Genomic DNA, 13,646 nt, shown 5'->3' on the forward strand with positions numbered 1-13,646 from the left:
AATTGTCTATTTTCTGGTCTATTTTCATACATAAGTAAACAAAACTAATAAAAAAGACTTTCTTTTAAAGTCAAATGAGTGCTGGATGTTAATCTACGCAGATTTCTCTCCTGAAAACTATTTGGATGAGTAAAGTGCTTTCGTTTACTTACAGTAAGCTTAGATTAGACTGGAGCATTAGAGGCTAACCGTGTGCAGCAGGCCGATAATACTTACCTTTGAACAGGAAAATAGCGAGCACGGTTTGCAGGTAATGCTAATGCTACTCCAACAGTGCTAGCCGGGGTTAGCAGCAGGCTACAGGCCGATAATACTCACCTCTGAACAGGGAAATAGCGAGCACGCTTAGCGGGTAATGCTAATGCTGCTCCAGCAGTGCTAGCTGGGGTTAGCAGCAGGATACAGGCCGATAATACTCTGCTCTGAACTGGGAAATAGCGAGCACTGTTAGCAGGTAATGCTAATGCTACTCCAACAGTGCTAGCCGGGATTAGCAGCAGGCTACAGGCTGATAATACTCACCTCTGAATGGGGACATAGCGATTAGCAGCTAATGACAATGCTACTCCAGCTACGGTGCTGGAGAACTAAAATGAAACTCCGGAGTGGTTTTACTGCTCCTTACAACCTGACTAGTAAAATGTATACATAAAAAGCACTGGATTAAAAGGCGCACTGACGATTTTTGGGATAATTAAATAATTTTAAATGCACCTTATAGTGCAAAAAATACAGCAGGTCATTTTCAAAAGCTTATACCACCCCCATTCGCATCCCATGCCAGAACTGGCATTTCTCAGTCTGTGTGAAAGCAGTCTGTGGTACTGTACATAAGTTAAATAATCTTCATCTTCCAGCTGATGTATTGTTTCTGACACTGTATGAACCACTGTTATCCTGTAGTTAACTTTCACTAAAGTACAGAGCAGAGATAAAAACCCCAGCATAACTCACCAGATGGAGTCTTTGTCCGCCACTGCGATGCACGGATTAAACGGGTGGAACTTTACTACTGAAGGCACTCCAGGGTTTCTGTTTATGAAGATCTGATCGTCCAGTCGGGTAATTCCTACAACAAGATGAATATAAAGAGTCTGAGTACCAACAACACTTTATCAGAATGAGCATGCAGTTCATTTGAAGAGTACAGAGCATTATAGAGCACCTCTATGCTTCCTGTAGTGTATTATATGAACATAATAAAGCATTAAGGAGTGCCCTCTACACATATGTAGTGTATTATAGGGTTCTTGCTCCATTTTAAAAGTCAAATTTAATGCTTTTTAAAACCTTTTTAAGACCTCAGTAAATACAATTTAAGGCCCAAAAATGTAGCCATAACTTGTTAAGTAGAAAATAAGTAGAAAAAAAAGTTTCACATTTGTTATTGATTTGGTATTGATGCAGAACATGTTAGCTAGCTCACTGCTAATGTTAGCACTCAGCTAACTCTAGTTTTCTCTCCGGTAACGTAGCTAACTCTCCGCTAACATTAGTATGTTAGCTAGCTCTCCGCTAATTATACCTCAGCTAACCTTAGTTCTCTCCCTGTTAACTCTAGCTAGCTCTCTGCTAATGTTAGCTAGCTCTATGCTAACTATAGTTCTCTCCTCAGTAATGTTAGCCAGCTCACCATTGATGTTAACTCTGCTAACCTTAGCTCTCTCCCTAGTAACGTTAGCTAGCTCGCCGTTAATGTTATTTGGCTCTACGCTAACTTTAGTTCTCTCCCCAGAAACGTTCGCTAGATTGAGGTTAATATTAGCCAGTTCTACGCTAACCTTAGTTCTACCCCCAATAATGTTAGCTAGCTCTCCACTAACCATAGTTAACTCCCCAGTAACTCGCCACTAATGTTAGTATGTGCTTTCCCACCTGCATAAAATGCACCATCTAAAAATAATACCTACAGTAAATTTACAGTAAATTTAAGACAATTTAAGAACTTAATTATCAAGATTTTAATTTAAGACTTTCAAAGGACCCAAGGAAACCCTGTATTACAGTCTAACAGAATAATTGTGTGGATTATATGAATATTATGCAGCAATATAGAGCACCCCTACACTTCCTGTAGTCTATTATAGTCTGTCAGAATAAATGTATGGATTATGTAAACATTATACAGAATTATAGAGCATGCCTGTGTTTCATATAGTGTATCATAGTCTGTCATAATGACTGTATTGAGTCTATGAACATAATAGAGGATTAAAGAGTGCCCCTATGCTTCATGTACTATACTACAATTTGTCAGAATAAGTGAATGGATCATATGAAGATTACAGAGCATAATATAGCACGGTTTTTGCTGTATCATATTACAGTCTGTCAGACTGAGTGTATAGATCATATGAACATTATACAGCATTATAGAGCTCCCCCATGCTTCATGTAGTGTATTATTGTCTGTCAGAATGAGTGTATGGATTATACGAAAGACATAGAGCATAACAGAGCACCATGTATGCTATATTGTATTACAGTCTGTTATAGCAATTTCAACACACAAAGAAAGCCCACAGAAACAAATAAAATAGAATCAATAATATTAAAAGTATTACGTCTCTATTAAACATAAAAAGCCCTTATTAAGCACATGATTAAGTTATATGTCAGTACCCTGCAGTATTGCTGAGGCCTAAACAGTGTTTGGGTCTGAGTGATGAGTTTCCCTACTGACTGAGAAACTTTGAGGAACGAGAGTGACGTCAGAAGCGACCCAGTGGAGCGAGAGAACATCAAAATTTTGGTTTGAAAAACTGGGCTGGAGATAGGAGAGAGAGAGTCCTGCTGTTTCATTCACACACACAAACATCCTAGCTGGGATAGACTGAATGAGGGCAGCCCAACGAGCTTTTTCCTCAGACTGGAAACTTCAGAGCGAGCGAGGGATGAAAAAGATGAGGAAAAAAGAGGATGATGAAGGAGGATGAGTGTGTGCAAAAGGGAGCCTCCACTGTGACGCCATCAGCTGTGCCAGTGTGCGTATGTGTGTGTGAGAGAGAGAGAGAAGCATGTTAGCCATTCTGTTTGAAACTAAGCTGCTGCCTGCAGAATAAGAGCTGCACAAACACACACACAGACACACACACACCACAAACACACACACACGCAGTCTCGGTCGTGACTTACTTACACATACCCCACTGGACAGAATCATGGTTCCCTACTACGACTACAGAATAACCCATAAGCTCAGAGCTCAACAGAGACTTGGGTGTGGCCTTAATTCTAGCCTTATAATTAAAATCATGAAGAGAAAGGGCCATACCTTTTGAACTATTACACATTTTGGCTTTTAAATTTATATTAATGATCTATTATGACTATAACGGATGTTAGCCTTCGAAATATTAAAGGTTTCAGCAGATAAAAATGAAACAACTACACTAACATTTAAACGCTAAAGCTCACATCTGACAAAGTGTAAGGAAAATTAATTTCTTATAGCTAAAAAATGCATGGTGTACAGTAGAGCTGTACAGAGTGTGTGCAGAATTGTGCTAAATTCTGATTCTAAATTATGTGTATTTGTCTGTAGAGTTAATCAGTGTTGAGTAGAGTTGTGTAAAAGTGTGTACCAGTTTGTAGTACCAGTAGAACAGTGCTGGTCAAACTTGTGTAGTAATTTGTACTCTAAAGTATTATATTGTATTATATTATGCTGTTGAGTTGTGTAGCATTGTCTAATGTAGAACTGCTTAGTCTTTTCATGGTTAACGTGCACTGTTGTGTAGAGTGAACTGTGTAAAGTGAAATGTGGAGTTGTGTGGTATTTCTATGGATGGCGTGTTCGGTTGTGTGCAGTTGTAAAGCAGTGTATAGTGCATCATATATTGTAGTGCTGAGTTGTGTGGTACCTTTGGATGAAATGTACTGTTGTGTAGAGATCTGATGCGTTATGCAGAGTACTGTGGAAATGTGTAGTATGTATTTGGATAATGTGTACTGTTGTGTAGCATTGTAAGGAGATGTCTCTATTACGTTCTGTTGTGTAGACTTGTGACGGGTCATGTAGTGTAGTGTAGTGTAGAGTTGTGTGGTATGAATCTGGATGATTTGTACTGTTGTGTAGAGTTGTAAAGCGTTATAAAGTCTACTGTGAAAATGTGTAGTATGTATCTAGATGATGTTCTTTTGTGTAGACTTTTGACGGGTCATATAGTGTAGTGTAGAGTTGTGTGGTATGAATCTGGATGATTTGTACTGTTGTGTAGAGTTGTAAAGCGTTATAAAGTCTACTGTGAAAATGTGTAGTATGTATCTAGATGATGTTCTTTTGTGTAGACTTTTGACGGGTCATATAGTGTAGTGTAGAGTTGTGTGGTATGAATCTGGATGATTTGTACTGTTGTGTAGAGTTGTAATGTGTTGTCGAGAGTACTGTGGAAATGTGTGGTATATATCTGGATGATGTTCTGTTGTGTAGAGTTGTCACGGGTCATAATGTGCAGTGTAGAGTTGTGTGGTTCCTCTCTGGATGATGTGTACAGTTATGTAAATTTGTGACGGGTCATATAGTGTAGTGCAGAGTTGTGTGGCACCTCTGGATAAAATGTACTGTTGTGTACATCTGATGCATTATTCAGAGTACTGTGGAAATGTGTAGTATGTATCTAAATGATTTGTACTGTTGTGAAGAGTTATAAAGTACAGTGCTGAGTATGGTTGAAATGTGCAGTGTTGTGTAGAGTTGTGTAAAGTTGTGGTACCTCTTTGGATGATGCGCTGGCTCTGTCTCCGCACTCCAGCATTCCGCAGAAACCTCCACTCTCTTTCCTTCCTCACCTGACTCTCCATATCATGCTCTTCAGGGATCTGTGAAAGAGAGAGAGAGAGAGATGAGAACTGTATTCCCTTGAGTGGGAACTAATTCGGGAATACCTGAAAAGTCCCCCAGCACCCTCTACAAATATGAATCACCTATTTACACGCACACATGTACACAGAGTGAGCAGATGGTACAAAATAAAATACTGCAAACATGCAGGACTGAGGAAGTGTACCAGACAATGCACATGAACGCATATACAGCAGTGGAAAGAATTAAGAGACCACTTCAGTTTCTGAATCATTTTCTCTGATTTTGCTATTTATAGGTATGTGTTTAAGTAAAAAGAACATTGTTGTTTTGTTCTATAAACTACGGACAACATTTCACTCAAATTCCAAATAAAAATATAGTAATTTAGAGCATTTGCCATGAGAAATGGCTGAAATAACAAAAAAGATGCAAAGTTATCAGACCTCAAATAATGCAAAGAAAACAAGTGTCATATTCATAACTTTTTAAGAGTTCAGAAATCAATATCTGGTGGAATAACCCTGGTTTTTAATCACTGTTTTCATGCATCTTGGCTTTTTATCCTCCATCAGTCTTACACAATGCAGTTCAGGTTGGTTTGATGGCTTGTGATCATCCATCTTCCTCTTGATTACATTCCAGAGGTTTTTAATTAGGTAAAATCAGAGAAGCATCTTTTTTCCAGAGCTGTATGTCTTTCTATTTTACTCCTGTTTTACTTACAGAAGAATTACAATGGAAATGATCTAAGCAATAAACAGTTTGTTAATAGTTGTGATAGTGGGGGGAAAAAATAAAATAAACTACTCCAGACTGGCCAGGAGAGAGCCTGCAGCCCTGACTGGCTGCTTACAAGCGATTGGCTGCAACTGGGTGGCAGCTTTATAGGTACATTGAGTGGAAAAACAAGGAACGAAGGCCTACCTCACAGACCATATTTTTGAGCCTCACCTGACAAAGCCCAAGGAAAGTGGTGGGAAATCTCAGTACCACTTGGTCTGAGGTCAGGTTTTGCATTGGGTCAGGATTGGGCAGAGAATATAAACTCTACTGAGCAGTCCCAACAGTGAGCCTCAAACAGAGCTGCTGTAATCCTTAACTCCTGAACACGATCTGATCGACTCAAAGGATCGGCAGCTAAATAGAGAAATATGGGCTGATACAGCTATACAGTCCATTGATCTTTCAGTCTCTAGCCAACACTATATTGACACTATAAAGTCAATATTACTGTTAATGCTTTGAACAAGAGCCCAATAACGAAGTACAAGAAGATCCCTTATGCAGTCTTTACTCTCTCACTGCAGATTAAACTGATAAACACTTTTAATGCAGAATTTCTCGACTCGTCTGACGAAGCATTAAAAAAACAGCACCAGCTGATTGAAATTCTAAGCTTGTCTGGTCCTGGGAGGAACCTAAAATCCTGGCAAGGGAGGTTACACACACACACACGGGCGCGCACACACACTCTTCTCATATGAAACACTCAGCAAGCTGCCGCTGCAGCAGTGTAACCCGCGAGATGGAGTTTGACAGCTTCACTCGAGCGAAAGAAGACGAGCTGAGAGTTTTTCATTCTGCTGAGAAGCAGGAAGGTGAAAATGGGTCTAAAAGCAGAGATGAAGAAGAGGAGGAGGAGGAGAAGGAGGAGGAGGAGGAGGAAAAAACTCTACCATGGCAACCCGATCAAAGGCAGATCGGGTGGGGAGGTTATGTTACCTGGACTGGTGATCTAAACTTAAGCCTAAAGGCATAGTTTAACTGCACAGTGCTAAACATAACCGCGAATGAAAGCAGCACCTGCAGAGTCAGTTAGCAGGATGATAGTTAGCATGCTAACCAGCAACATTGCTTTAATTCATTGTTAGCCACATTAGCACTGAAATGTTACTTTTGTTTCTACATAAAACCATTTTATGACTGGACTGTATGGTTCAGCTATACACCGTGGTATACACCACTAGTGATTAATTATTACTTCCTTGAAATTGTACATGCTAACTTGTAGGAACTGCCAGGTCACCGTTGCATCTGTAAAAGATGCTTATAGTTGTGTGTACTGTGGTTATGTTTAACACATACAATTTAAAGGTTCTCTCCCCGCAGCATTGCTAAAGTTTTTTTCAGCTAAACTAATGCTACTACACACACCTTCCAAAAAAAGTTCTACTTTTGTCACGTCAGTCCAAAGAATATTTACCCAAAGTCCTGGGAATCATTAAGATGTTTTTTGTTTTTTTTTTGCCAACGTGAGACGGGCTGTCGTGTTCTTTTTGGTCAACAGTGTTTTTTGCCTTGGGACCGTGTTTTCTCCCATGGAGACCATTTTCACCCAGACTCTTTCTTATTATTGAATCATTAACAATGACCTTTACTGAGGCAAGGGAGACCTGCAGTTCTTTAAAGTTCTTAAAGTTCGTTTTGTGACCTCCTCGATGAGTTGTCCATGCCCTTTTGCAGTAATTTCGGCCAGCCAGCCACTCCTGGAAAGGTTCACCAGTGTTACATGTTTTCTCCATTTGTGAATATTAGCTTTTACTGTGGTCTGCTGGAGTCCTAAAGCCTCAGAAATAACGTTGTAAACATTTCCAGACTGATGGATAATCAATGACTTCATTCTCTCTCTTTTTTTTTTTATCTTTTAGCTGCTTTATGTTGTCAGACAGATTCTATTAAAGTGATTTCTTGATTATACAGGTCTGGCAGTAATCAGGCCTGGTTGTGGTTAGTAGTGAAATTGAACTCAGCTTTCCAAAAAGTGTGATTAATCACAGTTAATTTATGGGGACAAACACTTTTTATTTTTACACAGGGCTAGATTGGTTTGGACAGTTTTGTTCCATTTAAAAAGGACTTTTCATGTTTATTTAGGTTATCTTTGTCTGATATTAAAGTTTATTTGGTAATCAGAAAAATGTAAATATGACACAATTGCAAAAACAAAAGAAATCTTCTAGGAGGCAAATATTTTTTACACCACTTTATATAAAAGTGGGAAATTAAGGTGCATTTTCTGATTGCCACATTATATTCATTTCAAACCCACTCTCAGCTCTGCAGTGCTGGACACTGGCAGGTGTTTCATACCCCTGAGGTGCCGAATCCAAAGCCTGTTAATGTTGGAACAGAGAAATACGTCTCTGCAAGGCTTTCCCCACAGCAGAGAGCACTCAATATTTTACAGAGAGAGAGAGCGAAGGAGAGAGAGCGCAAGAGAGAGGGAGAGATATAACAGTGAGAGTTTCAGTGATAATGAAAAAGACAAGCTCTTTTCTCTCGATCTCATGCTTTCTTTACTCACTTTCTCTTTCTCTCCCTCCCCATCTCTAACTTTCTTTATTCTCTCTCTCTCTCTCTCTCTCTCTCCACTCTCTTTTATTACCTCTCTCTCTCTTTCTCTCTGTGTGTCTACATTATTAATGAAACCGTAGCGCCGGCTCCCAATTATACAGGATCTACAGCCGGCTCTGCTAGCTTTGTTCCTGTAGTAATCGTCTCCCCTTAGAGAGGAATAGACACACACACACACACACATTCTTAAGTTTTCCATCTTAACCATAACCATAAAACACACTCCGACCTCTCCAGCACACCTGCAATGGCACACAGATGCACAATGGAGATGCAGGAGGTCTACTGATATAGGAGGTTATGTGTCAGTCAGTGAATATTAAATCATGAACATAATATAGGAAAAAAACAACTCAACAACAAACAAGAATAATTGTGATTGTAGTGAAGCACCAAGTGATTCAGTGATCCAAGTTTAATTAGAAAGACCACCAGAGTGGATTAGTTGCCTACAAGCTGATTGCCTTCACTAACAAACAAGATCTAGCCCACTGGGCGATTAGATATAATCTTATATATAATATAATTAGTCATGATTGACAACCAACACCAATGCCAATGTTGATGCTTCAAAGGCGACGATCTCAGTGTTAGGAAAGAGAACTGAGAGAAAGAAAAAGGAAGTCATTTATATTTTAAATGTCTTGCCAAATAACATTTAATAATATATATACATACTATATTTTATTCCCTTTAACTCTTAAAACAGTGGATAATTATGAGACGCTATAAGCCCCAAGGCTATGCTAGTGTCTCATATTTCATACAGCTTAAAGTTAAATTTCCACAGATTAAAAAAAACAAAAAAAAAACAGCTTTAGATAAATGAATCCAGTCAGATCTGTTTAGAGTGGTGGTGAATAGTACCAGGTGTCTGAACCACTAAACACATCCTCATAAAAGTTATTAGACTAAATGGTTATGAATACACTGTATAATGCCTGAGAAGCTTTCCTATTACAGTTTTGGGAACATTTGTGGATTTATAGATCCTTTATTTGGTTACTCCACAGAGTTTGAATACAGTTGCCACACCTCCAGTTGAAATGGAGACTCTGATTGGTTCTTCTACTGAATTTGACTGATTGTTGTCCTGCTCCTCAGCTGAAACTGAGACTTTGATTGGTTCTTTTAATGAGTTTGACTATTTGTTGTCCTGCTCCTCCAAAACTGTGACTGGTTCTTCTATTGAGGTTGAATGACTGTTGTCCTGCTCCTTAACTGAAACTGAGACCCTGATTGTTTTTTTTTACTGAGTTTGACTGCCTGTTGTCCCACCTCCAGTTAAAACCGAGGTCCTGATTGGTTCTTCTACTGAGGTTGACTGACTGTTGTCCTGCTCCTCAGTTGAAACTAAGACTTTTATTGGTTCTTCTTCTGAATTTGACTGACTGTTGTCCGGCTCCTCAGCTGAAACTGAGACTCTGATTGGTTCTTCTACAAACTTTGACTGTTAATTGTCCTGCCTTCAGCTGAAACTGAGTCTTTGATTGGTTCTTCTATTGAGTTTGACTAATTGTACCTGCTCCTGAGCTGAAACTAAAAATTCTGGTTAGTTCTTCTACTGAGTTTGACTGGCTGATGTTTTGCTCCTGAGCTTAAACTGAAACTCTGATTGGTTCTTCTACTAGGTTTGAAAGACTGCTGTCCTGCTCCTCCAGTTGAAACCGAGACTTTGATTGGTTATTCTACTGAAGTTGACTGACTGTTGTCCTGCTCCTCAGTTGGACTCGAGACTCTGATTGGTTCTTCTACTGAGGTTGACTGACTTTTGTCCTGCTCCTGAGTTGGACTCGAGACTCTGATTGGTTCTTCTACTGAGGTTGACTGACTGTTGTCCTGCTCCTCAGTTGAAACTGAGACTTTGATTGGTTCTTCTTCTGAGTTTGACTGACTGTTGTCCTGCTCCTCAGTTGAAACCGAGACTCTGATTGGTTCTTCTACTAAGTTTGACTGTTAATTGTACCTGCTCCTCAGCTGAAACTAAAAATTCTGATTAGTTCTTCTACTGACTTTGACTGGCTGATGTTTTGCTCCTGAGCTTAAACTGAAACTTTGATTGGTTCTTCTACTAGGTTTGACAGACTGCTGTCCTGCTCCTCCAGTTGAAACCGAGACTGTGATTGGTTCTTCTTCTAAGGTTGACTGCCTGTTGTCCCACCTTCATTTGAAACCGAGGTTCTGATTGGTACTTCTAGTATGTTTGACTGACTGATGTCCTGCTTCTCATCTGAAATTGAGACTTTGGTTATTTTACTGAGTTTGACAGACTGTTGTCCTGCTCCTCAGCTGAAACTGAGACTCTGATTGGTTTGTTTAATGAGTTTGACTCTTTGTTGTCCCGCTCCTCAGTTGAAACCGAGACTTTGATTGGTTCTTCTACTGAGTTTGACTGACTGTTGTCCTGCTCCTCAGCTGAAACTGAGATTCTGATTGGTTCTTTTACTGGGTTTGACTGACTGTTGTCCTGCTCCACAGTTGAAACTAACACTTTGATTGGTTCTTCTACTAAGGTTGACTGCCTGTTGTCCCTCCTCCAATTAAAACCAAGATTCTGATTGGTTCTTCTATTGAGTTTGACTGACTAATCTCCTGCTTCTCAGCTTAAACCAAGACTCTGATTGGTTCTTCTACTGAGGCTGACTTTCTGTTGTCCTGCCCTCAGCTAAAATGAACATTTATAATTGGCTCTGCTAGTTTGAGAGTCTTTCTGGCTGTGTCTATATGTCAGTGTACATGTAGTGTCCCACCCCCAGATGACTCTGATATATTGACTCAGATTTTTGACATTCTGATTGGTTCTTCCACTGAGCTTAACAGTCCTAATACACTTTTTGAGTCAGATTAGAATGTTCATGAGTCTGATATCATCCCAGCTCATTAGCAGAAGGCTGACGCTAATCAAAACAGAAATCTTACCTTCATCACAGGTTGGGCAAAGTATTTGGCACTCCAGTCACACAGTCCGGTCTGCAGAGCCATGCTGATGAAATTCCTGTGTCCAGGGGTTTCCTCACCATCCTCCGTCATCTAAAACACACACATACAGACACACACACACACACATTTAATAACCTGTTCTATACTTCTATACTATAACAGATTACTAAACACCTCCAGCCTCCATAGAGTTTAATAAAAGACCTTCTTCGCTGGTAATTAAACTGTAGTGTAAGGGAACGTGAGCCGTACCTGGTCGGGTCCCTTGTCAAACATTTTGCGTGTTCGCTGGAACTGGTGTGAATGGGGCGGACCCTGAGTTCCCAGAGTAGGTGTGTAGGGAGGTCTAGTAGGTGGAGCATCACGGGTGGGGGGCTTTGGCACCTCGTTGGTCAGGCTGGAGCTGGACACACCTGGAATGGGCGGAGACCCGCTGCAACGAGACAGAGAGCGGTTGGCTCCATTCGAAGTACTATGACAAACAAACACAGCAACACACACACATACATGCATGTTAACAACCTACAAGCAAAGCAGGAACATGCAAAGCAAAAAGCAGTGAGTTAGAAAGTAGGGCGGCTTTGGCAATTATGTTATATTGTGTATGTACAGCTCTGGAAAAAATAAAAGACCATTAAAAAATTATGAGTTTCTTTGATTTTACCAAACTGAAAACCTCTGGAATATTATCAAGAGGAAGACGGATGATCACAAGCCATCAAACCAAGCTGAACTGCTTGACTTTTTGCACCAGGAGTGGCATAAAGTTATCCAAAAGCAGTGTGTAAGACTGGTGGAGGAGAACATGCCAAGATGCATGAAAACTGTCATTGAAACCTATATTTGGAGTTATTGCACCAAATATTGATTTCTCTTAAAACTTGAAAACTATTAATATGAACTTGTTTTCTTTGCATTATTTGAGGTCTGAAAGCTCTGCATCTTTTTTGTTATTTCGTCCATTTCTCATTTTCTGCAAATAAATGCTCTAAATGGCAATATTTTTATTTGGAATTTAGGAGAAATGTTGTCCGTAGTTTATAGAATAAAACAATCTTTATTTTACTCAAACATACAATATGGCTATAAATAGGAAAATCTGAGAAAATGATTCAGAAACTGAAGTGGTCTCTTAATTCTTTTGAACATGATGAAGGGTTTAATAGAAATGCTAAAAAAAAATAATGTTTTTTAATGCTTTTTCCTACATTGTAAATGAACACTGAAGTCATCCAGACTATGAAGAAACACAGAAGGAATCATGTAGTAACTTAAAAATGTGTTAAACAAATTAAAATACTCTGTGGAGCTGCATTTAGGTGGCTCCTATCTGGGGTGATGTTAATTTGTTAACTGGTTTCTGAGGCTGGTAACTCTGCTGAACTTATCCTGTGCAAGAGAGGTAACTCTTGCTCTTCCTTTCCTGTAGCACTCCTGATGAGTGCCAGTTCCATCATAATGTTTTTGATGGTCTTTGTGACTGCTCTCGAAAATACTTTTCAAAATTCTTGAAATGTCTTATATCGACTGACCGTCATTCCTTAAAGTCATTTTTTCTTTACTTAGTTGAGTAGTTCTTGCCATCATATGGATTAGAACATTAAATAGGACTATTCACTGTAGACCTGTATCTCTAACTCTACACAACTTCACAACTGATGCTCTCAAACACATTAAGAGACAAGAAATTTAAGCATGAAATTCAACATGTCAAGATGTGCAAAGTTGTCATCTAAGCAAGAGGTTCTTACTTTGAAGAATCTAAACTATAAAACATATACTGGTTTGTTTAACACTTTTTGTTTACTTAATAATTCCATGTTTTTCTTCATAGTTGGGATGACTGGATGCAGAACATAATGATAAAATAATAAAAAATAATAAAAATAATGAAAAAGAGTTTAAACATGCTGGACGGACAAAATGTTTTCAGAGATAAAGCCTTAGTTGTAAAGATATAGCACCGAGTGCTAGATAAAGTTGACCCTTAAACTTCAATTAACATGAGATTTGAGCGCCTGAATACAATTTAGTCAGTCACTCACAGCACACTGGCCACTACTTTGTGCTTTCTTTTATTGGCCACTTTATTAGAAACACAAGGCCAGGCTAATGTGTGTGTATGTAAGTCTCTGTGTGTGTTTTACCCTGCTTGGTGTATGAGTGTTCCTTTACTGGTTGGACTGGCCGGTGCTGACTGGGTTAGAGACCCAGAGTCCAGAATCTTCTGTGGACGAGCATTCATTGTAGCCTTTATGAACAGAAAGAGGGAAACACACACACACACACACACACAAAATTACATTGTATTACTGTATTAGTAGGGTCTGGCACAGATTTGTGCATTATTGTACAATAACCCCCATAATCCTGCATTATTCCCACTCGTCTCTTTAGGGAAGAGAAAAGCACCTGGACGCTGCAGTACATCAAACAGGCTGGAGACACTAAACTAACGTCTAACATTTAAATATAAATCCACTAACACACACACACACACACATTTATACGCTCACACACACACTCCCCCCAGCTGGAGTTGATG

At 39.4% G+C, this 13,646-nt stretch overlaps 1 protein-coding gene across 10 annotated transcripts in view; it reads right to left on the minus strand.

The window, feature by feature from the left end:
* The window catches only part of rptor (regulatory associated protein of MTOR, complex 1), a 207,349-nt gene that overhangs the window by 23,333 nt on the left and 170,370 nt on the right, over nucleotides 1–13,646 (minus strand). For 6 of the 10 annotated variants that reach the window (XM_049479589.1, XM_049479588.1, XM_049479587.1 and 3 more), the window contains 5 exons: nucleotides 13,249–13,352; nucleotides 11,354–11,573; nucleotides 11,081–11,191; nucleotides 4,716–4,821; nucleotides 955–1,069 (listed from right to left, as the gene is read on the minus strand). In XM_049479589.1, the coding sequence (XP_049335546.1) occupies nucleotides 955–1,069; nucleotides 4,716–4,821; nucleotides 11,081–11,191; nucleotides 11,354–11,573; nucleotides 13,249–13,352 (656 nt within the window). The remainder of the gene's footprint in view (nucleotides 1–954; nucleotides 1,070–4,715; nucleotides 4,822–11,080; nucleotides 11,192–11,353; nucleotides 11,574–13,248; nucleotides 13,353–13,646) is intronic. The other 4 variants (XM_049479593.1, XM_049479592.1, XM_049479590.1 and 1 more) reach the window with 1 other exon arrangement.

This window comes from Astyanax mexicanus, chromosome 5 (assembly GCF_023375975.1).
Source record: "Astyanax mexicanus isolate ESR-SI-001 chromosome 5, AstMex3_surface, whole genome shotgun sequence".
NCBI classification, from domain to species: Eukaryota; Metazoa; Chordata; class Actinopteri; order Characiformes; family Acestrorhamphidae; genus Astyanax; species Astyanax mexicanus.